Consider the following 23,093-nt stretch of genomic DNA (forward strand, 5'->3'; position numbering starts at 1 on the left):
GTGTTTAAACCAGTCTGCTAGCATCATGGACCTGCAGAAACTCCTGACACATTAGTCACTAGGTAGCAACAGCATTAGGATAATATTTGAGGATATCAAACGACAAACAGATGCCACAGTGTTCATATTTTTCGAAATTTTTTATTGAAACATTTCTTCTACTTCATTGGAGCACACGTCTGTAGAAAAACAAAACTGTTTCGATCTTGTCCACTTATTTTGACCCTGCCATGACTAATTTATTGACTTAGAAACCTAGGTGCAGCACTGAAGGCACTGTTGTCAACACTTGTTTCTCCTTTACCTGCAGTCATGTATTCCTCTAATATAAGAGGATCCTGACAGTTTTGAAAATCACTGAGTCCTAAAGCTGGAAATAAGTCCTTTGTCACAGTAAGAAGTTTGATTTTCATGTGCTTAGTGTCTGTCTACTGTGCATGTAAAGCAAATGCAAAATTAGGTCAGTGCTTTCTCTGAATGTTCTTTATGAAGTGCAGTAACAGACTCTGGCCAGTAGAGGTCAGAAGTGATATTTTTATTTTGAAGATAGGGTGTGCTTTTCTTTCAGAAATTAGCTTGACAAACGCAATCATTCTTCTCAGTGGCACAAGAAAAATGAGTCGTAGAATTTGGCTATTCAAAAATCATAGTAACAAATATTACATTTATAGCGCACAAATTAACCCAACATTGTAAAAGTGGACAAACACTGCAAAACTATGAAGACATGTAAGACCAGTTTGTAAATTAGTATATTTCTACTCTATGTAAAGCCAGAGTGTTGTCGTGGTGATGTGTTCGTACTTTTCATTCCCAATGTTAAACCTATACCCTTCACGTACTAACAAACTAACACACATTCACTCAAACTGTCTCCTCTAGTAGTCAATCTCGTTGAAGTTTTCTGAGAATCCAGAGTAGGGAATTGAGTCAACAGGATCTAGAAAGAAAGATATCACCCCAAAAAAGGTCAACAACATGTTTAACTCTAATAAATCAACGTTTCTTCAGCAATTCTCAATATACCAGGTTCATAAATACCTTTGCAGGGCCCTTTTTTAAACACAATGTCATCAATGGCAATGTCACTTCTTATTGATGGCCCTCGGATCGCTTCAAATATAATCTACAAAGAAAGCGAGACCGATGAAGCAGTTTGCGTAACTGTGAAGTCTGTGTGTGTGTGAATGATGCATACCTCTGTGTGTGTGTGTGTGTGTGTTGGTGTGTGTGTGTGTGTGAATGATGCATGCCTCTGTGTGTGTGTGTGTGAATGATGCATACCTGGTGCTTGCTGTCACAGTCGTAGTCCACCGTGGCCCTCATCCAGGACACGCTCTGCTCCCCGCGGCGCCTCCACAGCAAGGCGTCCTTCTCGCGGCCCGAGCGCCGCAGGAGCACGCTCAGTATGCCCGTGCCCGAGCCGTACATGTGGTAGTGAAACAGCAGGCATTGGGGGGCATGGGACCCCCGCAGCCAGGAGGAGAGCAGGCGCGCCGTGTGGCCCGGACGCATCAGCGACGCCTCGATGTACATGAAGTACCCTGGAGAGCCACGCAGGCAGGTTAAAGGGAGGGTAGGTCGTGCTGTGAAGTTGGCTTTTTTGTCTTACTGTCTAACATGGCTCGGTTCGCGAAACGTACCTATCCTGCCTTTAACGGTCATGAATGAAGCCTTGTGTTTGTGTGAACGAGGCTATTGAGTTTATGTGTAAATGGACGTACGTGTTCAAAATGAGCTCCAAGTGTGTGACTTACCCACCCCTGTGGTGTGGTCCCCCCGGGGCCCAGTGTAGGAGGTGGGGACTGGCCTCGGATTCGTAGCCAGTCCCCCTTGTCCCCCTCCCGGTCCTGGCTGTAGCCACAGTCCCCTGTCTCAAAGTCGCACTGGCCAGGCTGCTCGCCCTTACGCCCTGCAACACACGGCATGCTGAACTAGCTAAACCTACTGTTTATAATCAGGTGAACTTGACTCGTCGTCGCAGTTTGTGTAACGTTGAGAACATTGACAAGGAAATTCCCACAGGTTCATTTGGTCCGACCAAGTTCACGTGTGTGTTTCCGTAAAAGAATATGTACACAGTGTGGAGAGTTTATTTAGCAGAGACGGCGCACAGGAAAGACAGCACGGATGTGGGTGAAAAAGAAGAACTGTGTTTCGCAGTGTTGACGGGAACTCAACTGATTCCTTTAAAACAGTTGCTGCTGGTTGACATCATAGCTCTCAGCACCAATCATATCAAGCTTGATCCAAAATCACAGTGAAGGCTGTGATTGGTGTTTGGCCGCTACTACTAGAGGACGCACTGCGCCAGTCAGCCAGAATTGCCCATGTAATTACTGTCTCTTATAGAGGCTGAATGGTTTCCACAGTGGCTGAGCGTTTAAAAGTTTATAAATAGTAACAGTTTTAAATCTAGGGCCCAGCCCCAGTCTTTCAGCTGTTGTCAGCTGCTGAAAAAAATAAAGACTGCAACCACAACATCCCAGTATTGAGCTGCAGGGAATAGACCAGATTAGGTATTTATGTCTGTTGAACCTTACCCTTTCCTGTGCAGGAAAAACACCCACATTTACACACAAGGGTTGTCATGGACATTTCCCCCCAATACATCATGTCTTACTCCAAGGTTGGGACTTTGATTTGTATGTGAGGCCACGCCCATCCCTGAGGTCAGCTGACTAGTCTTACCTTCAGTGATTCGACAGTCTCCGATGGTCACGGTGATGTCATCGATGGCGACCAGCCCACAGTCCCAGAAGTTTTTACATATACTGACAAATACCGCCTTTGGGGAAGGAAGATAGGAAGGAAGGGTTAGGGAACACGAGTCCTAATTTGTCCCGTTCCCATTCACCCATTCCTCCATCTATACCTCCATCCACGTCCATCTATACCTCCACCCACCTCCTTCTATCCATCCATCCATCCACCCATCCACCCATCCCATAGCCATACCCGCGAGTGTTACCTTGGTGGGCATGGGCTTCATGTAGGTGACGTCCACCTGGGTCCACATGTCCCGGGTGCTGTCGGCCAGCGTCCATGCCTTCTCCAGGGCCACGTTGTTCTCGTCGTACAGGTACAGCACCAGGGCGTTCTCCACCTTGAGGAAGCCGTGGATGGCGTAGTAGAAGCGCAGGCAGTACTTGTGGTTCCCCGGCAGGAAGGGCCCGTGCAGGCGGCCCACGTAGCCCGGGCGCGACGTGAAACGGGTGTTGGCGAGAAGGAAGGAGCCTGGAGCAGAGACAGTGGATGAGGGGCTGGAGGGGCAGAGCATGTCATGCTAGGGAGACCTCAACAAGGAGAGTCACAGTGAGCAGGTTTGTCCAGCTCCGGTTCAGACGGGTGGTTCGTTTTTTGTCCACGATGTGAGTGTGAATGTAGAGGGAATCAGCTCCCCTCGTATCCTCACCGCCAGGGGAGGATGTGAGCGACGCAGTGTTTGAGCAATGGGGTGAGACTGACCCGTCCCTGTGGTGTGATCTCCAATCCTGTAGGCGTTGGGCTTCACGGTCACCGTGGTCCACACCTTCCCCTCCGCCCTCTCCTGGTAGTACCGACACAGGCCCTCCTCGAAGTCACAGTCGGCGACGGACGGGTCGAACGTGGGCTCTGGAACGACACAGACACGAGTCCACATGTCTCCGTGGCAACCTGTGTTTTTGACTCACAGCGCAACCTTGGTCTGAGTTAGGGTGGGAGAGAGTCGCCAGATAAGATCAACTAGAAGACAAAAGAGGAGGATAGTGGAGGATAGAAGTAACTGGCCTTATATCTGCAGTCTGGCAGATATCTGGCTTGTTCCAGAGTTCCAGCCCAAAAATTGTACTTACTTAATCTTACGCACTAATTTATGTATCTGTCCAATCATCTCTCCATTCACCTGTTCAACCAATTATCTGGTTATCTGTATAACCAATCATCCAGTTGTCTGTATAACTAATCATCCATTCATCTGTCCATCCATTCATCCATTCCCTTCAGTCCCCTCACCTGTGTCAGTGTGGCAGAACTCAGGGGAGAAGGAGATGTCGTCTATGGCCACATATCCTCCTTTGGCACTGTTGAAGGCCACCTCATACACCACCTGAAACACACCCACCCACCCACACACACTGCATGTGTTAGATTTAAGCAATTAGCCCCAGGAGGCCGTGTTTTGCGCTGTTCTAAAATCAGCGCAAAACACAGACTCGCGGGGGGTTATTGCTTTTCTAAAACTGTTACTACAAATATTTGATATGGTTTCATAAATAAAAACAATTAGAAACAAAATAGTTTAATAATAAACCGTCATTCTTCCGCCACTACAAAGTATAGTTCCTACATAAATCATTGCCACGCAACAGCCAGATGGACACCTTTGTCATGTTTTTTTATTTGAAATATTCGATGCGCAGTAATATGGAGTGTTATAGAATGTTATGAGGACAACTTGTAAGGTAATGCTGGATTTTACAACGGCATGGAACGCGATATAGCCAATCACAATCAAGGATGGGAACAACCAGTTTTAGAAAGGCAACTTTCCCATCACGCTGAAGACATCAAACTTCCCAATATCCTACCAGGCTTAACCTTGGTTGTCCCCGACTAAACTTTGATGTGATTTACGGAACTCGAGAGCTTGGTGTGTTTCTGGTAGCTTCCGTGGCTAGCTCCCCGTACAGCGTGTTACAACAACGCCACCCTGAGAGTACAAGCAGGCCCTCTCAGGTTTGACGTGAGCATGGGGCCCATGTGACCTGTGTGCAGACTGAGAGGGCCAGAGCAGGGTAGAGGGGCAGACCATGTGACCTGTGTGCAGACTGAGAGGGCCAGAGCAGGGTAGAGGGGCAGACCATGTGACCTGTGTGCAGACTGAGAGGGCCAGAGCAGGGTAGAGGGGCAGACCATGTGACCTGTGTGCAGACTGAGAGGGCCAGAGCAGGGTACAGGGGCAGACCATGTGACCTGTGTGCAGACTGAGCAGAACAGGGTGCGGGGCAGACTGAAGCAGCTGAGCCAGACTCTGAGCTCACATCATAAGCCTCTCTGCTGTTCCGTGACAGCTCCGGCTGAGGTGTGAAACCGCTGAAGAAATGGCAGAGTCGTCGGGGAGACACGGCTCCTAATAAACCTGAAGGAAGCGTCTGGGTGTGTGGGAGTTTGCGAACGTTTGTGTGCTTTTGAGTGTGTGTGTGTGTGTGTGTGTGGGTGGGGGGCTGGGATATCTGGGAGAAACTCCAGGCATGGCACATGTTTGGTCTGATTTATTTACACTGGCTTTATGCGCGCACACAAACACACACACACACACACACATCCTGAGCCTACATATTTAGTCACATGTAAAATGAACACAGGACTACTCTTCTGAGAGCGCAGAGCTGACTCTTCCACACAAACCCCACGGAAACTATTTGAACTCCGGAGCTCTCCAAGGAAACCAACACGAGGGGAAAAGAACCGACAAACAAAAAGACTTTCCGTCCACATTCCTTATCTCTTCTTAAGACAGATTCATATTCACCAAGTCAAATGGGCCTAAAAGGGGGCGGAGGGACAGGAAGATTCTCTCCAGAATCTTCTCTCTGAAGCCTGATCGGAACGCTGGACTACAATCTTTGGCCGCGTGGCTCCAGCCATCAATAACCTGCTATCCCCACGTCAGCCTATTTATATCCCTCTTCGACGAAAGAGAGGAGAGATGGCGGAGGGGAGCTGTAGCTCTAAGAGAAGGAACAAAATTGAGAAGAGAGGAGGAGGAGAGAGGACACAGGAGAGAGACAGAACAGAGAGAAGCGGCAAAAAGAGAGGGAGGACAACGAGAGAGGCGGGGAACAAAAGAGAGAGGAGCGCGCGCGCGGCCGGGCGAGGCACCGCAACCCGGCCACCGCCCCCGGCCCCCGACTGACCTCCAGGGGGTGTGGAGCCTTGATGTCCACCGTCACCTGCCTCCAGGAGGAGGTGGCGTAGACCTCGGGCCTCCAGAGCTCCTCGTAGTGGCCCAGCTGGTCCCGGGTGAAGACGGAGAAGATGTTGCCCCTCTCCTGGTCCCTCTGGTAGTAGAAGGACAGGCAGCCCGCCATGGGGGTGGTGCTCATGGGAGACGTGAGCTTGGCCACCTCCTGGAATCGCTTGGCGTACACCGAGTCCACATACATATAGTGGCCTGGGTGTGTGTGTGTGTGTGTGTGTGTGAATGTCAGGGGAGGAGAAAAAGTAGGACGACAGAGACACGTTCAAGATAAACAGTCGTTTAAACATACGTTCAAACGGTATCAGAATCATTCAGCGTGTGTGTGTATGTCTTTGTGTGTGTGTGTGTGTGTACCTCTCTGGTTGTTCATGGTGTGGTCGTCAGGCAAACTGGACTGAGGGTCTCTGGCCAGACTTCCCCCCACGTACCAGTTCACATTGGGGTTCCAGTGGTTGCTATAGCCGCACAGATGGTGCTCTTCAAAGTTACACTCTGGAAGGAACCATAACCGTCTCAACTGGATTGCCGTGTCATTTCGATGAATATAGATGCATCACATGTTTATGGCTTTACACGGGGAGGTAAGGTATGTGGATAGGTAATGATATACAGTATGGAATAAGAGTTCTGGAGTGCGGACCGTTCTGGAATGGACGTCATTCTAGAGTTCCATGTGTGTGTTCTGTCAGCTGTGACGCTGGTTCCTCAGACTCAGACAAGAGCACTGACCTAGGCAGTAGCCGGGGACGATGTGGATTTCGAAAATGGCCACACTGTTGCCCGGCTCCTCTGCAGGCTGAGCCTCCATCAGGATCTGGCAGGGCCGAGGAAAGGGAAGCAGGGGAAAGGGAGGTTGGAGTGGAGAAACAGGAGTGAGGGAACAGGGGGAGGGACGACACAAGTGAACAGGTTAGCAGGAAATCTTCCCATCATCGAACCCACCCGAACCGACTATGAAGGAAAAAACGGTTTTGAACCCCCCCGTGGTTGGGCCCCCTGCCCTATCCGTGACCCCCGTCACGGCCCCTTTGACCTGTTCATCACAGGACGTCTGCCCGGAGACAGAGGCCGTCTCCGGGGAGCTCATTAGTCCCTGCAGCACGCAGCACCAGGCACCTCATCCCGCAGATTGAACCCCCAGATATCGGACCACGGGCCATACCTTAGCGCTTTAAAGTGCAAACACACTTTCCACCGTATAACAGAACGCGCTACTTCATCACTCATAATGACAACGTGTGTGATGGAACACCCCCCCCCCCCCCCCTCCGCCCCCCTGAGTTGAATCCCTCCATAATTCACGTTCGCTTGTAAAACAACCTCACGTTTCCAGCCAGGTGGTTTACGTCGAGGAGGGAGGGTGACTCTCGACGGCCCTCCGGTGTGGCTGGCCCATGACGGATGACCCTGGGGGTCCGACCCTAACCACAGCCAACTGCACACGGTTACTCTTGGAGGTGGCGACAGTAAGTAAGGAAGACTCTCGACGGGCAATTCATCTTAAAGCTGCTTTCTCCTTCCTCGTAATGCCGTCGCAGTGCAGCCCTTGGCGGCAAATTGTGAAGTTTGACGTTCGTTTAGAAAGAAACTCACTCAGAGAAGATCGGACTGTTATAATCTCCGATAAACAATCCATTACTTAGGTCTGTTGATCATTTTGTAGGCCTATACATGTATATTTAAACCCCTAGCCTGTGTTTAACTTAGCGCTTCTCTTACATAATGAGTTGAAACGTTCTCTCTAACCAGCATTTACTAAAGATGATGTGTTTGCTCCAGGGATTGACATCATAGAGTCTGTTCTCTCTATTGACACGCCTCACTCCCACCCCTACCCCTCTCTCACCTCTTACATATCTCTCCCACCCCCTCACCACACTCTCACTCCTTCATCTCTCTTTCTCCCCCCTCCACCCCACCTACAGTGTCTCTCTCTTTCCCAACCGCCCTCTCTGTCCCCCTCTCCCTCCCTCCACCTCTCTCTTTCCATCCCCCCCCCCCCCCCAAGCAACTCCTCCACAACCACACCTGGTAGGCGGTGGAGGAGTTCTTCAGGTCGATGCTGGCGATGAGCCAGCTGTCGGAGGGCTTGCGGGCGCTCCAGAGGGCGTAGTCGAAGTTGTCGCCCTCAGGTCGCTGGTGCAGCTGCAGGGAGCCGGCCCCGGTGATCTGGTACACCAGGCGCAGGCAGCTCCAGTCCAGCGGATCCAGAACCGGGCTCACCAAAACCGCCTTCCCCTGACCGTTTAAGACGGAGCTGTCCGCTGTGATGAAACGCCCTGAGGTGAACAGGAGGGTGTTAGGAGGTAGAGGAGGAGAAGGAAGGTTAGAGAAGGAAGGGAAGGAGGGAGGTTTAGGAGGAGAGGGGGGAAACGAAAATAATATTGTGCATACGTGATCTCCTCTCAAAGCTGTTCGGAACACAATAGTGCACTCATCAGCACAAAACCTATATGCTAAACCCACCAGTATTAGAGAAAGGGAAAGAAATAGGGAAAGAAAGGGTCTGTGAGAGAAAGTGATAAATCAAAGAAAATAATGGTCAATGGAGTAGAACCAAGCCGACCACATGTTGTACACACAGTTAGAAAGACTTATTTTCTTGGAAGGAGTGGAACCAAACTGGCCTCATGTCCCAAGACGCTCCACAACCCTGACAAGACTACACTGTTACTGTGTTATTGTTTTGCTGGTCACTTTACAACCCCGGGAAGTGTTTTCAGATACTCTTGACAGTGGAAAAGATTCCTTCCAGATGGCTTGACGACTCATCTCAAGCACTCTTCCTATCCTCAACCCCCCGCTCCAAAACGATCCGCACCTCCCCTATCTCTCGCTTCTTCTCTCTCCCTCTCCTCTCTTCTTTCCCTCCATCTTTTACTCTCCTTATCTCTCTTTCTTTCTTTCTCCCTCCCATCCCCAAAACAGTCTTCTTTCCTCCCGCGTCTCCTTCCTGGTGGGTCTCCTGCTGTAGCTAGCAGCAGCTCTCTGAGTGGAGGGTCTCCTGCTGTAGCTAGCAGCAGCTCTCTGAGTGGAGGGTCTCCTGCTGTAGCTAGCAGCAGCTCTCTGAGTGGAGGGTCTCCTGCTGTAGCTAGCAGCAGCTCTCTGAGTGGAGGGTCTCCTGTTGCTCTCATCTGGCAAGGCTTCAAGGCTGCTCCACTCTAAACATTTCCACAGGTTGGGGTTGGAAGCGTAGGCGTGGACAAGTGCAATATTTTGGAAAATAAATCCTTTAAGCGAGTCTGTCATGGACTAATGAATCAGTAATCTACTGTGTTTAGGCTGACATCAAACTCTTGGAATACTAAGAGAATTCTAAATAACTGAGATATTGAAAGGAAGGGGGAAAAAAATGATGGCTGGCTATTAATAAATTCTTCTGAAGAAGTATTTGACAACTAATCCCACCTGTTAGCACAAGGCCTATGAAGGACTAAAGACATCATGTGCCAAGGATTCATTTTAAACCAGTAAACCCTCTTATCAGTGAGTGCATAAGGTGTCAGTTATACACAAACAGCTAAGGTATTAGGTGGCCTACTTGGGATCATTAATGAGGTGTTTCTGAGGGTTTCTATGGTGACAACATTAGCTGTGAACTTGAGACAACTTTAAACTGACTTTATCTTCTCACAGCGCTGCTCTTGAGTCTTGTGACGTGAAGTGTGTGTCGTACAGTGTGTGTCGTACAGTGTGTGTCGTACAGTGTGTGTCGTACAGTGTGTGTTGTACATATAATATGTAAAAGGCGGTTGGCGTCTGGCTAGCTTCTAAGCTAACCAGTGGTGACAGGCTAGGATGACGGTTACCCCCGGTGACAGGCTAGGGTGAGGAACCTACCTGACCAAGACTAGACCTGCAGTGTATCACAACACGCTGTCTCAGCGTCTGTCTGTGTGTGTGTATGTGTTGATGGCGAGAGTGTGTGTGTGTGTGTGTTTACGTTGTGTGCTGAGTCATTTCAGTCAGTGCTCATCAGCACCTTTGAATCTCTGTGGTGGCAGCCCTGACAAAGACCAGAGTCTTGTCTGATGTCTCTGTCTCGCTTCTAGACTGTTCTCCCTGCAGCTGTTACAGTCTTGACAGCCAATCTCAGGCAGCTTTGGTCACGGACGTGAGGATGGGGTTGGCAACGCTCGTCATCATTCATCATCACCTTCTCCAGCCCTGCCACACATTTTTGTCTGGAGGAAGAACCTGCTGACAGTTTCCCGTTCTACTCAGACAAGCGTTAACCGTTTCTTTTTGTTGGGAAATCAAGAGAAATCATATTTTAGGCAAACAAAATAGACCTACGGATTACATTGGTGGCTAGGTGGTCTTTGAAGGGTGAGCAATTTGTATTTATTCTATGTTTTGCATCTGTTTATTCTACTTGAAATCTTTTTTTAAATCTTTTTTTAATCTTTCCTCACAGTTGTCCCTTCCTCTGCAACTAAGAACGACCACTTCCTAGAATGACTTCCATCCATCTCTCAACCACAGAACAACCGCTCCATCCCACGTTGCCGTGGAAACCAAACAGAAAACACGGCGCACCGTGGCCAAGTCTCGTTTTTTTTACGACCATATTAATGAACCGGTTGGGAATAGCGCGCCGCCGCTGGCCAGCTATCTAACCAGCCGCGCTGACATCCCCGACGCTATGCTGGCGGAACGCCGTCCTCGATCCCGATTCTCCATCTGGCCTGTTGCACTCTGGCTCTTCTTTCGTGTTTAGTTAGTGCTTAGTGTGAACGCTCCTGTTCTTGATTTCAGAGAAGTGGAGGTCTATCTCTAGTCACGGGGGGGGGGGGGGGGGGGGGGGGGGGGGGGGGGGGGGGGGGGGGGGGGGGAGGGACCTGGTGCCAGTAACTTACTATAAGTGGGTCTAAAGCTATACAGACAGCTCAGCTTGGCAGCGAGATGGCAAAGACAACTCTACAACATCGCCACTTATTTTTAGAGGGCTAATGTAAACACCCCAGAAGGGTGACCGCAAACCAGAACAGCTCCTGGGGGTGCTGCCTGCTAGGCCCCCAGGGACTAGGAGGGTTGTACACACATGGTGGAAAAAGGAATTGAGTGGAGTGTGTGTGGGCGTGTGTGTGTGTGTGTGTGTGTGGGCGTGTGTGTGTGTGTGGGGGGGGACTCTGGTAACATACATCTCTCAGCACATAGCTGCCTCAAATTCCCTTTCTCTCTCTCTCTTTCTCTCTCTCTCTCTTTCTCTCTCTCTCTCTCTCTCTCTCTCTTTCTCTCTCTCTCTCTCTCTCTGTTTATGTTTATGTTTTTCTCTCTCCCTTTCGCTGACCCACTCTCTCCATTTCTTCCTCTGTTTCTTTCTATCTATCTGTGTTTGTGTAAATATGTGTTTGCAGACCAGGACTGTGCAGTACTTGCAGACATCTGACTTCTCACCGTGTTATAACACCTTCAGCATTTCAGAACACTGCAGAACCGCATGCATGGAACATCTGACCTCAAGTGAATAATGCTTCATTAACATTCCATGCTAGGCTTGTCTGTGTGTTTCTAACCACAAACACCCCTCCCCTCTCCCTCATTCATACAAAACACACACACACTTTCATTCACTCTCTCTCTCCCAATCACTGAATCACTATGCCAACCGGTTACAGAGCACTGGGCTGCACTGGGGTGTAGAGGCTGACAGAGCAGCCGATGTCAGCTCCCCACCATACACACCCCAAACCCGCCATACGGTTTCCATCCAATCAGATGTAGGCCTTCATGCGAGTGAATGCATGGTTCATTTAGATGAAACCGATTCGGAATCTTGAAATCAAATGGCAGCAATGATGTGCAGAATACGTTTTTTCTTTAAACATGCAATTCATATATTTAGTTTTCCAACCAACCTTCCTCGTTTCTGACCCATCTTGCGTAGGCCGGGTCGGACGTGTAGCCGCAGGTGCCCTGCTCGAAGTTACAGGATCCTGCCAGAAGTTGCTGAGCCCATACTAACCCACTCAACAGAGAAACTGGGGGTAAAATAACAAGATTTAGAAAATTGTGCAAGAAAATATTCCGCGCGTTTGCTAATTATAGTGTTGCTCCAAAGTACAGCTGGCATTCAACATAATTCATCGTACATAGATCTCAGAATCTGACAAAAATGAAGCGTTGGGATAACGGTAGAAAAACGGCAAACTAACGGAACTTCAACTCCCACTGGAACCCAAACCCAGCCTGACGCAGAGGTCTGGGCTGCGTAACGGAGCAACACGTTGCGTTGTTTCTTAATGTATAGTATTTGCTTCTTTCCATATTTCCTTCCTACTTACCTAAGATAACAGGAAGGTAGACGTTGAGCATCGCGAGGCAGCAGCTGGACAGAGAAGGGAAATGGAGAGGTTTGGTCCACTCGCGCGCAGCTAGTTAACAACGACTCAAAACCCAAAATAGCAGACAGCTCGTGCATCAATCTGTCGGTGGACCTTGCTCGTGTGCAAGTTCAGTCACAGCTTCCAACAGCGACGATAATAAATCTTTCGGTGTCTCCCGTTAACGTTACATGGCATAATCCGACTTGGAGAGACGCACAGCAGTTGGCACGGAGGAGGACAGAGAGACCAGGAGGGAGGAAGAGTTGAACGGTAATGCAGTCCAGATTCTAACGGACGCCTTCGCCACAGGGACTCCCAGTACCCCGCCTCCCGCATCCCTTCCCTACGGTTGGGATCACAGACATTCCTGCCTCCATTAGTGCACCACGCGGATCACAACAAAGCATCGTCAAATAGCCCCCCCCCCCCCCCCCCCCATATAGTGTAATTTTGCGGCCCACTATTCCCTTGACATAATGATCATGTGTGCACAGTAGGACACATAATTGCAAGCTTTTTCTGACTATTTCTTTTTTAACACACCCGTTGTCCTCTGGTTGTAGTGCACTAAACCTTCCCCCGAAGAGGCGTGCAGCTGCCAAGGTCACTGCAGACATATTTGGATCTTCGGTTTCAGAGATGTCAGAGGTTTTGCACTGGTTTTGCAGTTGTCTGACATGGAGAAGAATGTGTGATCTGCACTGCTGTGTAATGATTAACATTCACAGGTGTAAAAGTTCAGGTTCAGAGACAAGAAACTCCATGTCTGTTCCGGCCATGCACTGATCCAGATGATGTCACAGATTAGCGCCGAGGGCTGTGCTAATGAGCAGATCTGGGTAACTGGAATCAGTTACTTGGCTGGGAACAAACACATTGTAGCGTTTTCATTTCTGAACATTGACACCTCTGCTGATATCAGAGACCTTTGTCATGGGTGAGCAAATAACACAGTAAGACTGTGTGGGCCTTAACACAGTGATACCATTTTGATGTCGCAGAACGGGGGCATGGGTTGGCTGGAGAGGAATGGAAACATTTTCTAGGCAGATTGCTGACAGACACATTGGTATTCACCCAGGAAAATGTTGTGCCACAGCCATTACTGTGTTTTAGCTTCCCTGCACTGTCAGCAGAGTGACAAGTCTGCTCTGTTACCATATGTTCCTGTCAGGCTTCAACAATGGGTCTCCCTTTTTCATACACCCCAGTGTGTTTGTCTGTGTGTGTGCATCTGTAAGGGGGGGTTTGTCTGTGAGTGTGTCTGTGTGTGGGTGTGTGGGTGTTTATATCCCTCTGTATGTTTATGCACACTCCAGTTGCGCCTGCATGAATTTCTGCGTGAAAGCTCCTGTCTCCCAGTGTGTGTGTGTGTGTGTGTGTGTGGGTTACTACTCCATGCCAGAGCGGAGTGTTTGTTCCTCCTGTTGCCACCCGTGTCCCAGTAGGAGCTGTGGCGTGGCAGGATGAGGTCATGGAACCGTCTGCAGCTAGCCGACCCAGGCTGCTGTAGGGCCAGGTCGACCCACGTGGCACTGCTGACACACAGCACTGCAGACACCACGCTCTGTACCTCCTGGGAGCACTGATGGAGGGCAGAGTAGATTTGGGTAGCAGAGAGTACAGTCAAGTAGAGTATGGTAGAGTAGACCTAGAGTAGAGCAAGGTAGAGTAGAGTAAACCCTGGTAGGTTAGATAAGAGTATGATAGAGTAGAAGAGAGTATGGTAAAGTGGAGTTGTGTAGAGTGGAATATGACAGAGTATAGTAGAGTATAGTAGAGTAGGAGAGCAGAATAGGCTGTCCAGCCATGAGTGTAACATATGGTGAATGAGAAAAGAAAAAGACTGCGGCCACAGAGAGGAGTATTCCACCCTGACCCAGCAGGAAGCACCTCATTTCTCCTCCACACAATATGACCTCTGTTTAGGAGAGATCCTTATTTCTCCTCCGTACGCGAGTACCTCTGAAGAGATCCCCAACTCTGCTCACAACATTGGCGTTCTATTTGGAGATAAGAAAAATAACCATTTGGATTCAGGAATACTTTCTAAAAGCAGACACATATTCCAAGAAAGGAGTTGAATGTGAGAGGACTGAGTTCAAAAGGTCTGTGTGAAGACAGAGGATAGAGCTTGGTCTGTGTCAAACCCCTATCAAAGCGAGACAGAGCTTGACCTTTGACCTGCAGATATGTCAGGGTGTGCCTGTTAGTGTCTCTCTGAGTGTTTTGTTTCCCAGGGTTGAGGTGGGTGATGGATCTGCAGCCTTGCTCTACCTGCCTCTGAGAAGTAAACACGGAGTGAGAGCCCGGTCAGTGCTTGACACAAAGTGGAGGTGTTGTTGACACGGCTGTGAAGGGGACGAAAATCCATGAAACACATTTGCACGAACACCACAGGTTTACGACCTCATTAATGCACACATGTTCATAGACAGACACACACACACACACAGAGAGAAGGGGACAACACACACACAGACACACACCAGGATGGGGAAAAAGCTTTGTCCGGGTCCCAGGAAGTGAGGGTCTTCTACTATCTGAGGTGGTAGCTTGTAACATCAGGTTCGGACCTGTGTCCTAGTGAATACAGTACCCATAACCAGATAGGTTAAGTAACCATAACCAGCTAGGTTAGATAACCATAACCAGCTAGGCTAAGTAACCATAACCAGCTAGGTTAGATAACCATAACCACCTAGGCTAAGTAACCATAACCAGCGAGGTTAGATAACCATAACCAGCTAGGTTTAGTAACCATAACCAGCTAAGCTAGGTAACCATAACCAGCTAGGCTAAATAACCATAACCATTTAGGTTAGATAACCATAACCAGCTAGGTTAAGTAACCATAACCAGCTAGGTTAGATAACCATAACCAGCTAGTTAAGGCAGCCGTAACCCGCTAGGCTAGGTAACCATAAGCAGCTAGGTTAAGTAACCATAACCAGCTAGGCTAGGTAACCATAACCAGCTAGGTTAGGTAGCCACAGTGGAAATACAAACACAAATAAAAGAATGAGCGCTCTTGTGTGTCTGCGCTGACGAACAGACTCCAGTTGTCCGCTGTACTTCAGTGTGTGTGGGTGTTCATATGTGTGCGTCCCGGTGTGTGTCTATCACTGCGTGTGTCTGTCCCGGTGTGTGTGTGTGCATCTCTGTGTGTGTGTTAGGCACACACTCTGAGCTCAGTGATTAACTGTCTGAGTAGGATATTTGAATCACTTTACTTTTCCAGGGTTGTCAAGAACGACACAGACTTTCCACAGCTGAACAGACTAAGATAACCGCAGGCCAGTGATGAAATGAAACACTGGATGACTCCATTTTCATTTACCAATATATCACCGTAGATAAACACAAGAGTGCGAAAATGTTTCAAATTGGTTTCCATAAGATAAAATAAACACATATCCTTGTAAGTCAAGCTTGAGTCTGTGTGGTTTAAGAAAACGTTGGGGCTGTGAGTATTTTGGGCGTGTTATCGTGGTTGAGTAGAAATAAACCGCTTGGTCTTTTGTATGAGATGACCGAGGTGAAGGCTAGCATCCCAAAGTATTTTGGTAACCCGTTGGAGATGTGAAATGTTAAGCGTATTAGTCACCAGAGATGTAGTTTAACTACGGATGAAGGTAATTTTATCGTCCCAGTGCTGTTTTGTATGGGGTGCTTGTTTGCTGTGTGTGGAGAGGAGAGAGTTCTGCTGGGCAGCGGGTCTGGTTCCCAGCTGTCTGCCTGTCCACTGATCTCCTGTCTTCCTTCTGACTAGCAATGAGCGCACATGCAATGAGGGCACATGCACACACACACTCATCCAGAGCTTGAGACGAAAAGAGAGGAGTTTCATGCGACGTTACAGTGAGAGTGAGAGGCCTTGACAAAACACTACAATATTTGTAGGAATTCCAGGTGTTCAATAACTTGTTGAGGGATTTTACAGACAGTATAACGCACACCTGACTGGTCCTGAAGGGGATTGATGTGGGTTTCTCAAGGTCGGTTATGTGGGAGGTGCTCAATTCTGGCTGCTGCCTCTGAATGTTTCGCTGTGAGGAGAAAGATAGACACTAATTTCACACACTCTTCCCTGCTGGAGATCATCTTAAGCTGCTGTCGTTTACCGTCACACATTGACAGTAAATCCCCAAGAAATGCAGTGAATGATCTTAATGCCAGTGGGAGCACCACACAAGAGCACTGGGCTTGTTCCCCCACGTCAACAAGACGAATCTCTTCAAACACTCACAGGAAATGGACAAAACAAAATGATACTGTGAAGAGGAACGTTCTTCATTCCATCCTGTGTTACTGCTTTATTGCTGTGAGCGAGTGAGTCAGAGTGTGTGTGTGGGGGGGGGGTTCTCCCTGGCAGAGCTTCACAGCGGTGTCAAGGCCTGAGGGTGAGGTCTGCCTTGAGGCAGCAGCAGCTGTTGTCCGGTTCAGGCACTGGTCACCTTCACTGCCAACACGCCGGACCTACAGCCTCACAGAGACCGCTGCCTTTTATCTCTCCTCTATCTCTCCTCTCCAAGACGGCGAGCGCCTACTGAAGGAGGACGCCACAGAAGGAGAGCACCGCAAACCAAGAGCACCACAGGAGAAGGCCATCCTACAAGAAGAGCGCCACCGAGGGGAAGCACGGTAGAGAAAGAGCACCGTGCGGTCGAAGCACCATAGAAGAAGAGCTTCAAAGAGAAGCACTGTCGGAGGAGAGGCTCCATAGAAGGCATAACCGAGAGCGCCGTTAAACGGTATGACCTCACCCAGGTTACGAGCACCTCGTCGTGCCTTTCCCATGACGCTGCGAAGACCACGGGTTGTTGTTTTGAAACGTTTGATGTGCACGTTATTACTCAACGACACAGGAAGTCGTTCTGACATCTTCTGGATTCGAGAACAGACACTGTTTAGACATCCAAGACACAGCAGTAAGAGTCTGGTACTAACAACTTACACCAGATTAAAACGCAGAAACAAATAAATCATCCTGCCAAATGGGTGATCTTATATCTCTATCCAGTGAACAGGTTATCTTGGGCCTTCCCTTTCACAAAGTAGATGAGGTGACAGATTTATCCTCTGTCGAGGAAGTCGCAACAATAATTTGTGCCGTTGGCTGTAACTTGGCAACCACTTCAATGCCACCCAGTCCAAACCAAGTCACACTTTAACTTTAAAATCTATCGACTGTAAGATTTTCTGTGTCGTTGGTCCAACTGTCTTAGTACGTAGAAAGCAATGAAAAGGAGAGGGAGAAGGACAGGAAGTTTCTTTACCTGTGCAGAGTATACATTATACAGGGTAAAAAGGTAGAAAATGACTCGAGGCTCAAATAATCTGACTTCCAATCTACTGTATATCTGAATCTTAATCCTGTGGCACCTATCTGATGCGCATGTAAAGACGACCTCTGGAGATTCAACATTTATTGTGCCAAAACCCATCATGGTGTGGTATTAGTCACTGCGTGTGTTTTTCTTGGCTGTAGATTCTGTAAATGTTTTGTGTTGGAGACTTCATGGAGAGGAATCCTGCTTGTCCTCACGGCCCAGAACATGATCTGCACATGGCCCAAACTCAGAAGAGCAACAAACTGAGCCGCATCAAAACACGTCTCATTACCAGGGTGTAAACAGAGCAGCTGTGTCCAGCGTTGCCGAGATGGTTAGGATGTAGAGACACTGAGGTAAACATTTATTCAAGGGAAGTGCTCAGCCACCCCTGCTGTTGTGTAGACCTCCACTTCGCTTCTTCTTCTGGGCTTTTGTGTCTTCTTTTTGAGTCTTTGCACTACCTCAAGAGAGGGTATATTTCAGGGGTTGGAGCATCTGACGGCAGATCAATAGTTGCAGGTTCAACCCCCCCCCCCCACCCCCGCCCTTCTCCCCTTGTACCATGCTCGACTTCGAATAAAAGCATTTGCTAAACCAATCTGTAATTATGAACACGCACATCATTTATTTTCCGTAGAAATTTCCAAAGAAAAAAACCCCACCAGAAAAGAAAAGCCACCAGCCTGCAGCATGCATCCACCAGCCTGCACCTTATTCAGTGTGATAAGATTGAGGCCCCCTACGAACCTGTCTGCACAGTGTCATGTGTTTGTGTCAGGCTGAGAGACACCCTGACTGGAGGGACGTTTTTGTGGATTTCTCCGCCTGTATGTTGCTTGCCAGCCCTCTCGTTTCAGCATGTCAGCCCCACAAAAACACATGGGGGGGGGGGGGGGGAATGATGACACTCCCAGGGATGCACAGGCATGGCCGAGAAAGCAATACAACAAAACTGCTTCAAGGGAGTGTCACTGCCATTCTTTACAAGAAATGAAAAAGTAACGTGTGTTAGAATATGTGTGTATTGGAAGTGTACAGGTGTGTGTGTGTGTGTGTGTGTGTGTGTGTGCAGAAGGAGAGTATAGGACGTGTGTGCATGTGCAGCATGCCAACAATGAATGACATTGATTTGTTATAAATTCATTTATCATTTTTATTCCCTCTATTTCACTCGACACATGGACACACACACACACACACACACACACAAAAACGCCCACACACACACACTCCTCTGGTACATAGATCTAGACTGTTCCACCAGCCTGGTGTATTACACCATGTGTAGGTTTAAGGACACTTAAGCACACAGGAAATGTAGGAGGATTTCCAAAATATGACTGGAGTTACAATGTTATGTTTGGAAATGTGCCTACACAGCATGCCCCATACACCCACACACACAAACAAACACACACACACACCTATCACAAGGGTCACCAGAAGTTTAGCTACAGTCCAGGTGGAAGCGCGGGTCAGAAAATGGTGGCCTGTGCTCTTGGTACAGTAACTCAACGAGAAGGAACCTGGTCCTGGATGAGTGTGAGGGAAGACTGAAGCTTGTGGTGGGAACGAACATCGTCTCACCGCCGCGGAGGGACATCACAACAACAAAATGACGGAACGATCCTTGTGGAAAGACCCAGATAAACAAACGGATAAGGAACCACCGTAGGAGATGGGAGGAGACGGTAGAGCGCTTGCACATCCTGAGGGTCACAGGGCGAGGACGGGGGACAGAGCAAGGCCGAGAAAGACACGGAGAGAGAGAAAGAAAGCAGATGTTGAAACACTTCATTGAACGCCGAGGAACAGAGCACAAACACGTAGCCTAGTGAGCTAGCTGTGCTTTGACATCCGCCGACTCGGCCGAAATGAAAACAACGATCCTCCTAAAACAACCTGTGACCAAATGTTTATTTATGCAGAAGAAGAATAGTCGCCCAAGAAGGAAGACAGGGGCGGTAGAACTAGGAAGTACGACAATCTTAGAGTGTTAAAAGTGAGCTGTGGTACGTTAAAACCTGGTGCCCCAGGAAGAGAGGGGGGGGTCTAGGGTAAGAAGGGATTGGTGGGCCTGGTGTGGATGCCGCTCCTGGAGCCCGGCGGAAGGTAGACGCCGCTCTCCTCCTGCCAGGTGTTGCGTCCGGCGCGGCGGTAGTCAGCCGTGTCCGTGAACTGAGACTGGCGCCTCCGGAAGTCGGGCGTCTCCTCCGCCTGGCGTTCCACAGTCACCTGGAGAAGAACAGCAGGGCCCAGACAGAAACAGGAAGGGCAACGTGAATCCCACGAGGCCTGTACAATGTTTTTGGATGTGGATTCACGCGATTATGTCAACAAGGGATTAGCCATGACGAAAACGTCAAAACATTGACGGGTCTTTCTGTCCTTACCGAGGGAAACCAAACCCATCGTAAAGGCTATCTCTACTTTTTTATCTCGTTTCCTCCTAACTGGAGGAACACAGAGAATCTGGAACTCTGCATCTGTTTATAAGATCAGTAGTCTGAACAGGTGTTTTCTGTGGATGTGGCTGAGATTGCATCACAGATATCCTAAAAAGCCCTCCTATAAAATCCAGGCCACAAGAGTTCAGCAAGTCCTGCCTCGTCACTACACATCACATTGGGAACCCATTCACCCACGATACATCTCTTTTTATTTCCTGTTTCAAAGACGAAATGTGACTTGTTCTTTTTGGGGGTGGGGGGGGGGGCGATTGAAACCGTTGGATGTGAAGCGTTTGCAGGCCAGAGGGATGAATCAGGGATGAGGACCTCAGCTCTGCCTACTGTGGGGAATTAGCCATCATATTAAACATCTGTTAGCACTTAGGAGAAGGAGGGGGTCAAAAATGAAACAACCCCAAAAATACACTGAGCTAACAACTCTGCAACTGATTAGAGCGCGAGATATTGCTTGTGTTTCCGGAATGTCAAGATGTTTGATGACATAACAAATGATGGGCCTGTATTCTTTCTTCGTTTGGTTTCATCTGCTCTGTGAACGTTAGACCCCCTTGGTCTTACGACCTGTTGCCAGGTGAGGGACCAACCTGTCAGAGCTTCTATCAGATTTGACTCACATCAACCCTCACTAGACATGAATATATTTGTATAAAAGGAAGGAGTACGACACACAGAGATCACTCACCTCCTCGTTAATGGCGCCATACGGGGGCAGGTAATCCACGTTATACGTGGAGACCAGCTCACTGGAGGGAGGGACAGGAGATTTTTTTTTTTATGCACCCGACAGCATGAGTTACTGCCTCAAATACCACTGGAGCAGGAATATCCACTTCTGTCCTGGACAAGCGACCCTCCCCATTCAGCTCATCATTAGAATCAGGTGTGCTTAATGAAGGCTGAATTGTGACCGCTCTCCAGATGAGTCGAGTGCAGGGGTGGCCAACCCTGGTCCTCGAGAGCCTCAGCCCTGCATGTTTTAGATGTTTCCCTGCTCCGGCACACCTGATTCAAATGAACGGTCATTCTCAGGCTTGGATAACGACCATTCATTTGAATCAGGTGTGCTGGAGGAGGGAAACATCTAAAACATGCAGGACTGAGGCTCTTGAGGACCAGGGTTGTCCACTCTTGAGGGTGTGGAATGCTTTCACACGCGTAAAAGCAAAATCTGGGCAAATAAACACAAATTTCACTTTAATGTAATGCTTGCAGATAAAACGTGGGCATCGTAAGTGAGTGCCATTAAGTAATAACCTAGGCCAGGGGTTCCCAATCCTGGTCCTCGGGCCTCCCTGCCCTGCATGTTTTAGATGTTTCCCTGCTCCAGCACACCTGATTTCAATGAATGGGTCGTTATCTAGTTATGCAGAAACCTGCTAACGAACATTCATTTGAATCAGGTGTGTTGGAAGAAGGAAACATCTAAAACAGGGGTTCCCAAACATATAAAACATGCAGGGCAGGGAGGCCCGAGGACCAGGATTGGGAACCCCTGACCTAGGCTACATCCTTTAATAATGGACATTTGAGGAAGTTCATGTATTATACAGCTGTCTTGCGCCCCCTGCTGGTGATAGATGGTGACACAACTGACTAGTTCAGAGAGAAGAACACTGTTGCAGTAGAAATCCTATTTAAGTAGAAATAAAACAGTGTCTTACATCTGATTATGGCCAGGGGGATGACGTGGCAGAACGTCATTGGTCACCAGCCCAGCTGCATCCTTGCTGTGATAAAACCAGATAATATACTGCAGTATATATAACAAAATAACATTACAAATGAAACAAACAACTCACAGGCTCCGCCCCCCGCCCTCTCTCATTGGCCACCTCAAAGGGGATCCACCACATTCAGTTACATGTCAACCCAGACACCAGACATGGGACTCCCGTAGACTTTCCTGCAGTGTTGCGCCAGCAGAGTTAGCAGGTGTAGCAGGCTCTTTCAGGCTGTCTCACCTGGGCAGAGTCCGCATGTTTAAGTGTGCAGACTGGAAGTGCTCGGCTGTGACCATGGACCTGGGGCTTCCCCTGGCCTGGTTCTTCTCCTCCGCGGGCCTCTGGGCCATCTGGGCCCCGGTGCTGGTGGTCCAGTCCTGCAGAGAGGGAGGGGGGAGGGAGGGGAGGGCTGTGAAGATGCTGGAGTCCCCAGCCTTGCTCTGGGACGGATGTTTATGGGATAGATTGCACATGGACTTTCACTTGTGTATATAGTGCTGTATATTGCACTATGAACAAACACTGACTCACCTGCACACGTGCTTAGTCCTACACAGTTCCACACACAGTCATACATACTCAGTCAGTCATACGTACTCACACACGCTCACTCACACACACTCTCACACACACGTAAATGTTTGCCCTGTGTCTGGTACTACATCAAACTCTTTTAGACAGACATGTTGTTCATGACTGTTGAACAGGTTGGAGAAGATCAGAAGTCAGCCAACTCACCGCATCCATCATGGTTCCAAGGTGTTTGTATGTGGATTTGCTGAGGGTTTTTCTCTGTCCAGCAGGACACTGCGTGAAGTCATAGTCTTTGGGTTCCGCTTCCCTGTGCTTATGCCTGGAAACAGTTGCAAACATTTTATGGATCGTTGCCAACAGCTAGCGCCCGACTTCGGATAGTTTATGTCGGAAGAAGCTACTCACCAGTCCGAAATGAGGGTGCGTCTGCTGTAAGACATCTTAGACGTGAGAGACGGCAGATTGATGAACGACTAAACCACCAGGCACGAACAAAAGCCTATCTACAGCATAAAAGGAAACTTTCATATTACATTTAATTCGTGAAGTGGCGTCAAAACTCCATATTATGACGTCGTAGATTGTTTGTAACGTGAATACGCAAATATACATTACATTGATGTTATGAAGGAATGCAATGCTGTAAACTACTACATTGTTACATCAACAATGCTTTAATTCGACACTGAGAATGTTTGCGGAAACGGTTACCATGGTGAGCTTCATCGCTGGAAACC

The 23,093-nt window shown here is 48.7% G+C and overlaps 2 protein-coding genes across 2 annotated transcripts; both read right to left on the reverse strand.

Annotated features, from left to right (window-relative positions):
- Window positions 1–121: 121 nt before the first annotated feature.
- On the reverse strand, window positions 122–12,585 carry LOC146219731 (MAM domain-containing protein 2-like). Its single transcript, XM_084694415.1, is given in 15 exon segments — window positions 122–940; window positions 1,042–1,126; window positions 1,285–1,544; window positions 1,758–1,805; window positions 1,808–1,912; window positions 2,692–2,788; window positions 2,972–3,237; window positions 3,469–3,615; window positions 3,997–4,090; window positions 5,901–6,157; window positions 6,320–6,457; window positions 6,695–6,779; window positions 7,994–8,244; window positions 11,827–11,949; window positions 12,253–12,585. Coding segments are annotated over 15 exon segments (2,049 nt in total). The 5' UTR covers window positions 12,284–12,585; the 3' UTR covers window positions 122–878.
- Window positions 12,586–19,533: 6,948 nt separating this feature from the next.
- On the reverse strand, window positions 19,534–22,910 carry LOC146219732 (cilia- and flagella-associated protein 95-like). Its single transcript, XM_084694883.1, has 6 exons — window positions 22,762–22,910; window positions 22,561–22,675; window positions 22,063–22,199; window positions 21,763–21,828; window positions 20,784–20,844; window positions 19,534–19,865 (listed from the first exon to the last, which is right to left on the reverse strand). Exons 1-6 carry the CDS (start codon window positions 22,794–22,796, stop codon window positions 19,683–19,685), a joined length of 597 nt encoding a protein of 198 aa, XP_084551009.1. The 5' UTR covers window positions 22,797–22,910; the 3' UTR covers window positions 19,534–19,682.
- Between the last annotated feature and the right edge of the window lie 183 nt (window positions 22,911–23,093).

The sequence above is a fragment of the Hypomesus nipponensis genome, chromosome 28 (assembly GCF_054491055.1).
Source record: "Hypomesus nipponensis isolate SF chromosome 28, ASM5449105v1, whole genome shotgun sequence".
NCBI lineage: Eukaryota > Metazoa > Chordata > Actinopteri > Osmeriformes > Osmeridae > Hypomesus > Hypomesus nipponensis.

Bases quoted from the DNA above. Each gene is read 5' to 3' on its own strand.
- LOC146219732 (XM_084694883.1), bottom strand. From the start codon at position 22,796: ATGTCTTACAGCAGACGCACCCTCATTTCGGACTG. The intron at 22,676-22,761 runs GTGAGTAGCTTC...AACTGTTTCCAG, and splicing joins CGCACCCTCATTTCGGACTG to GCATAAGCACAGGGAAGCGG. The intron at 22,200-22,560 runs GTGAGTTGGCTG...CCCTCTCTGCAG, and splicing joins TTGGAACCATGATGGATGCG to GACTGGACCACCAGCACCGG.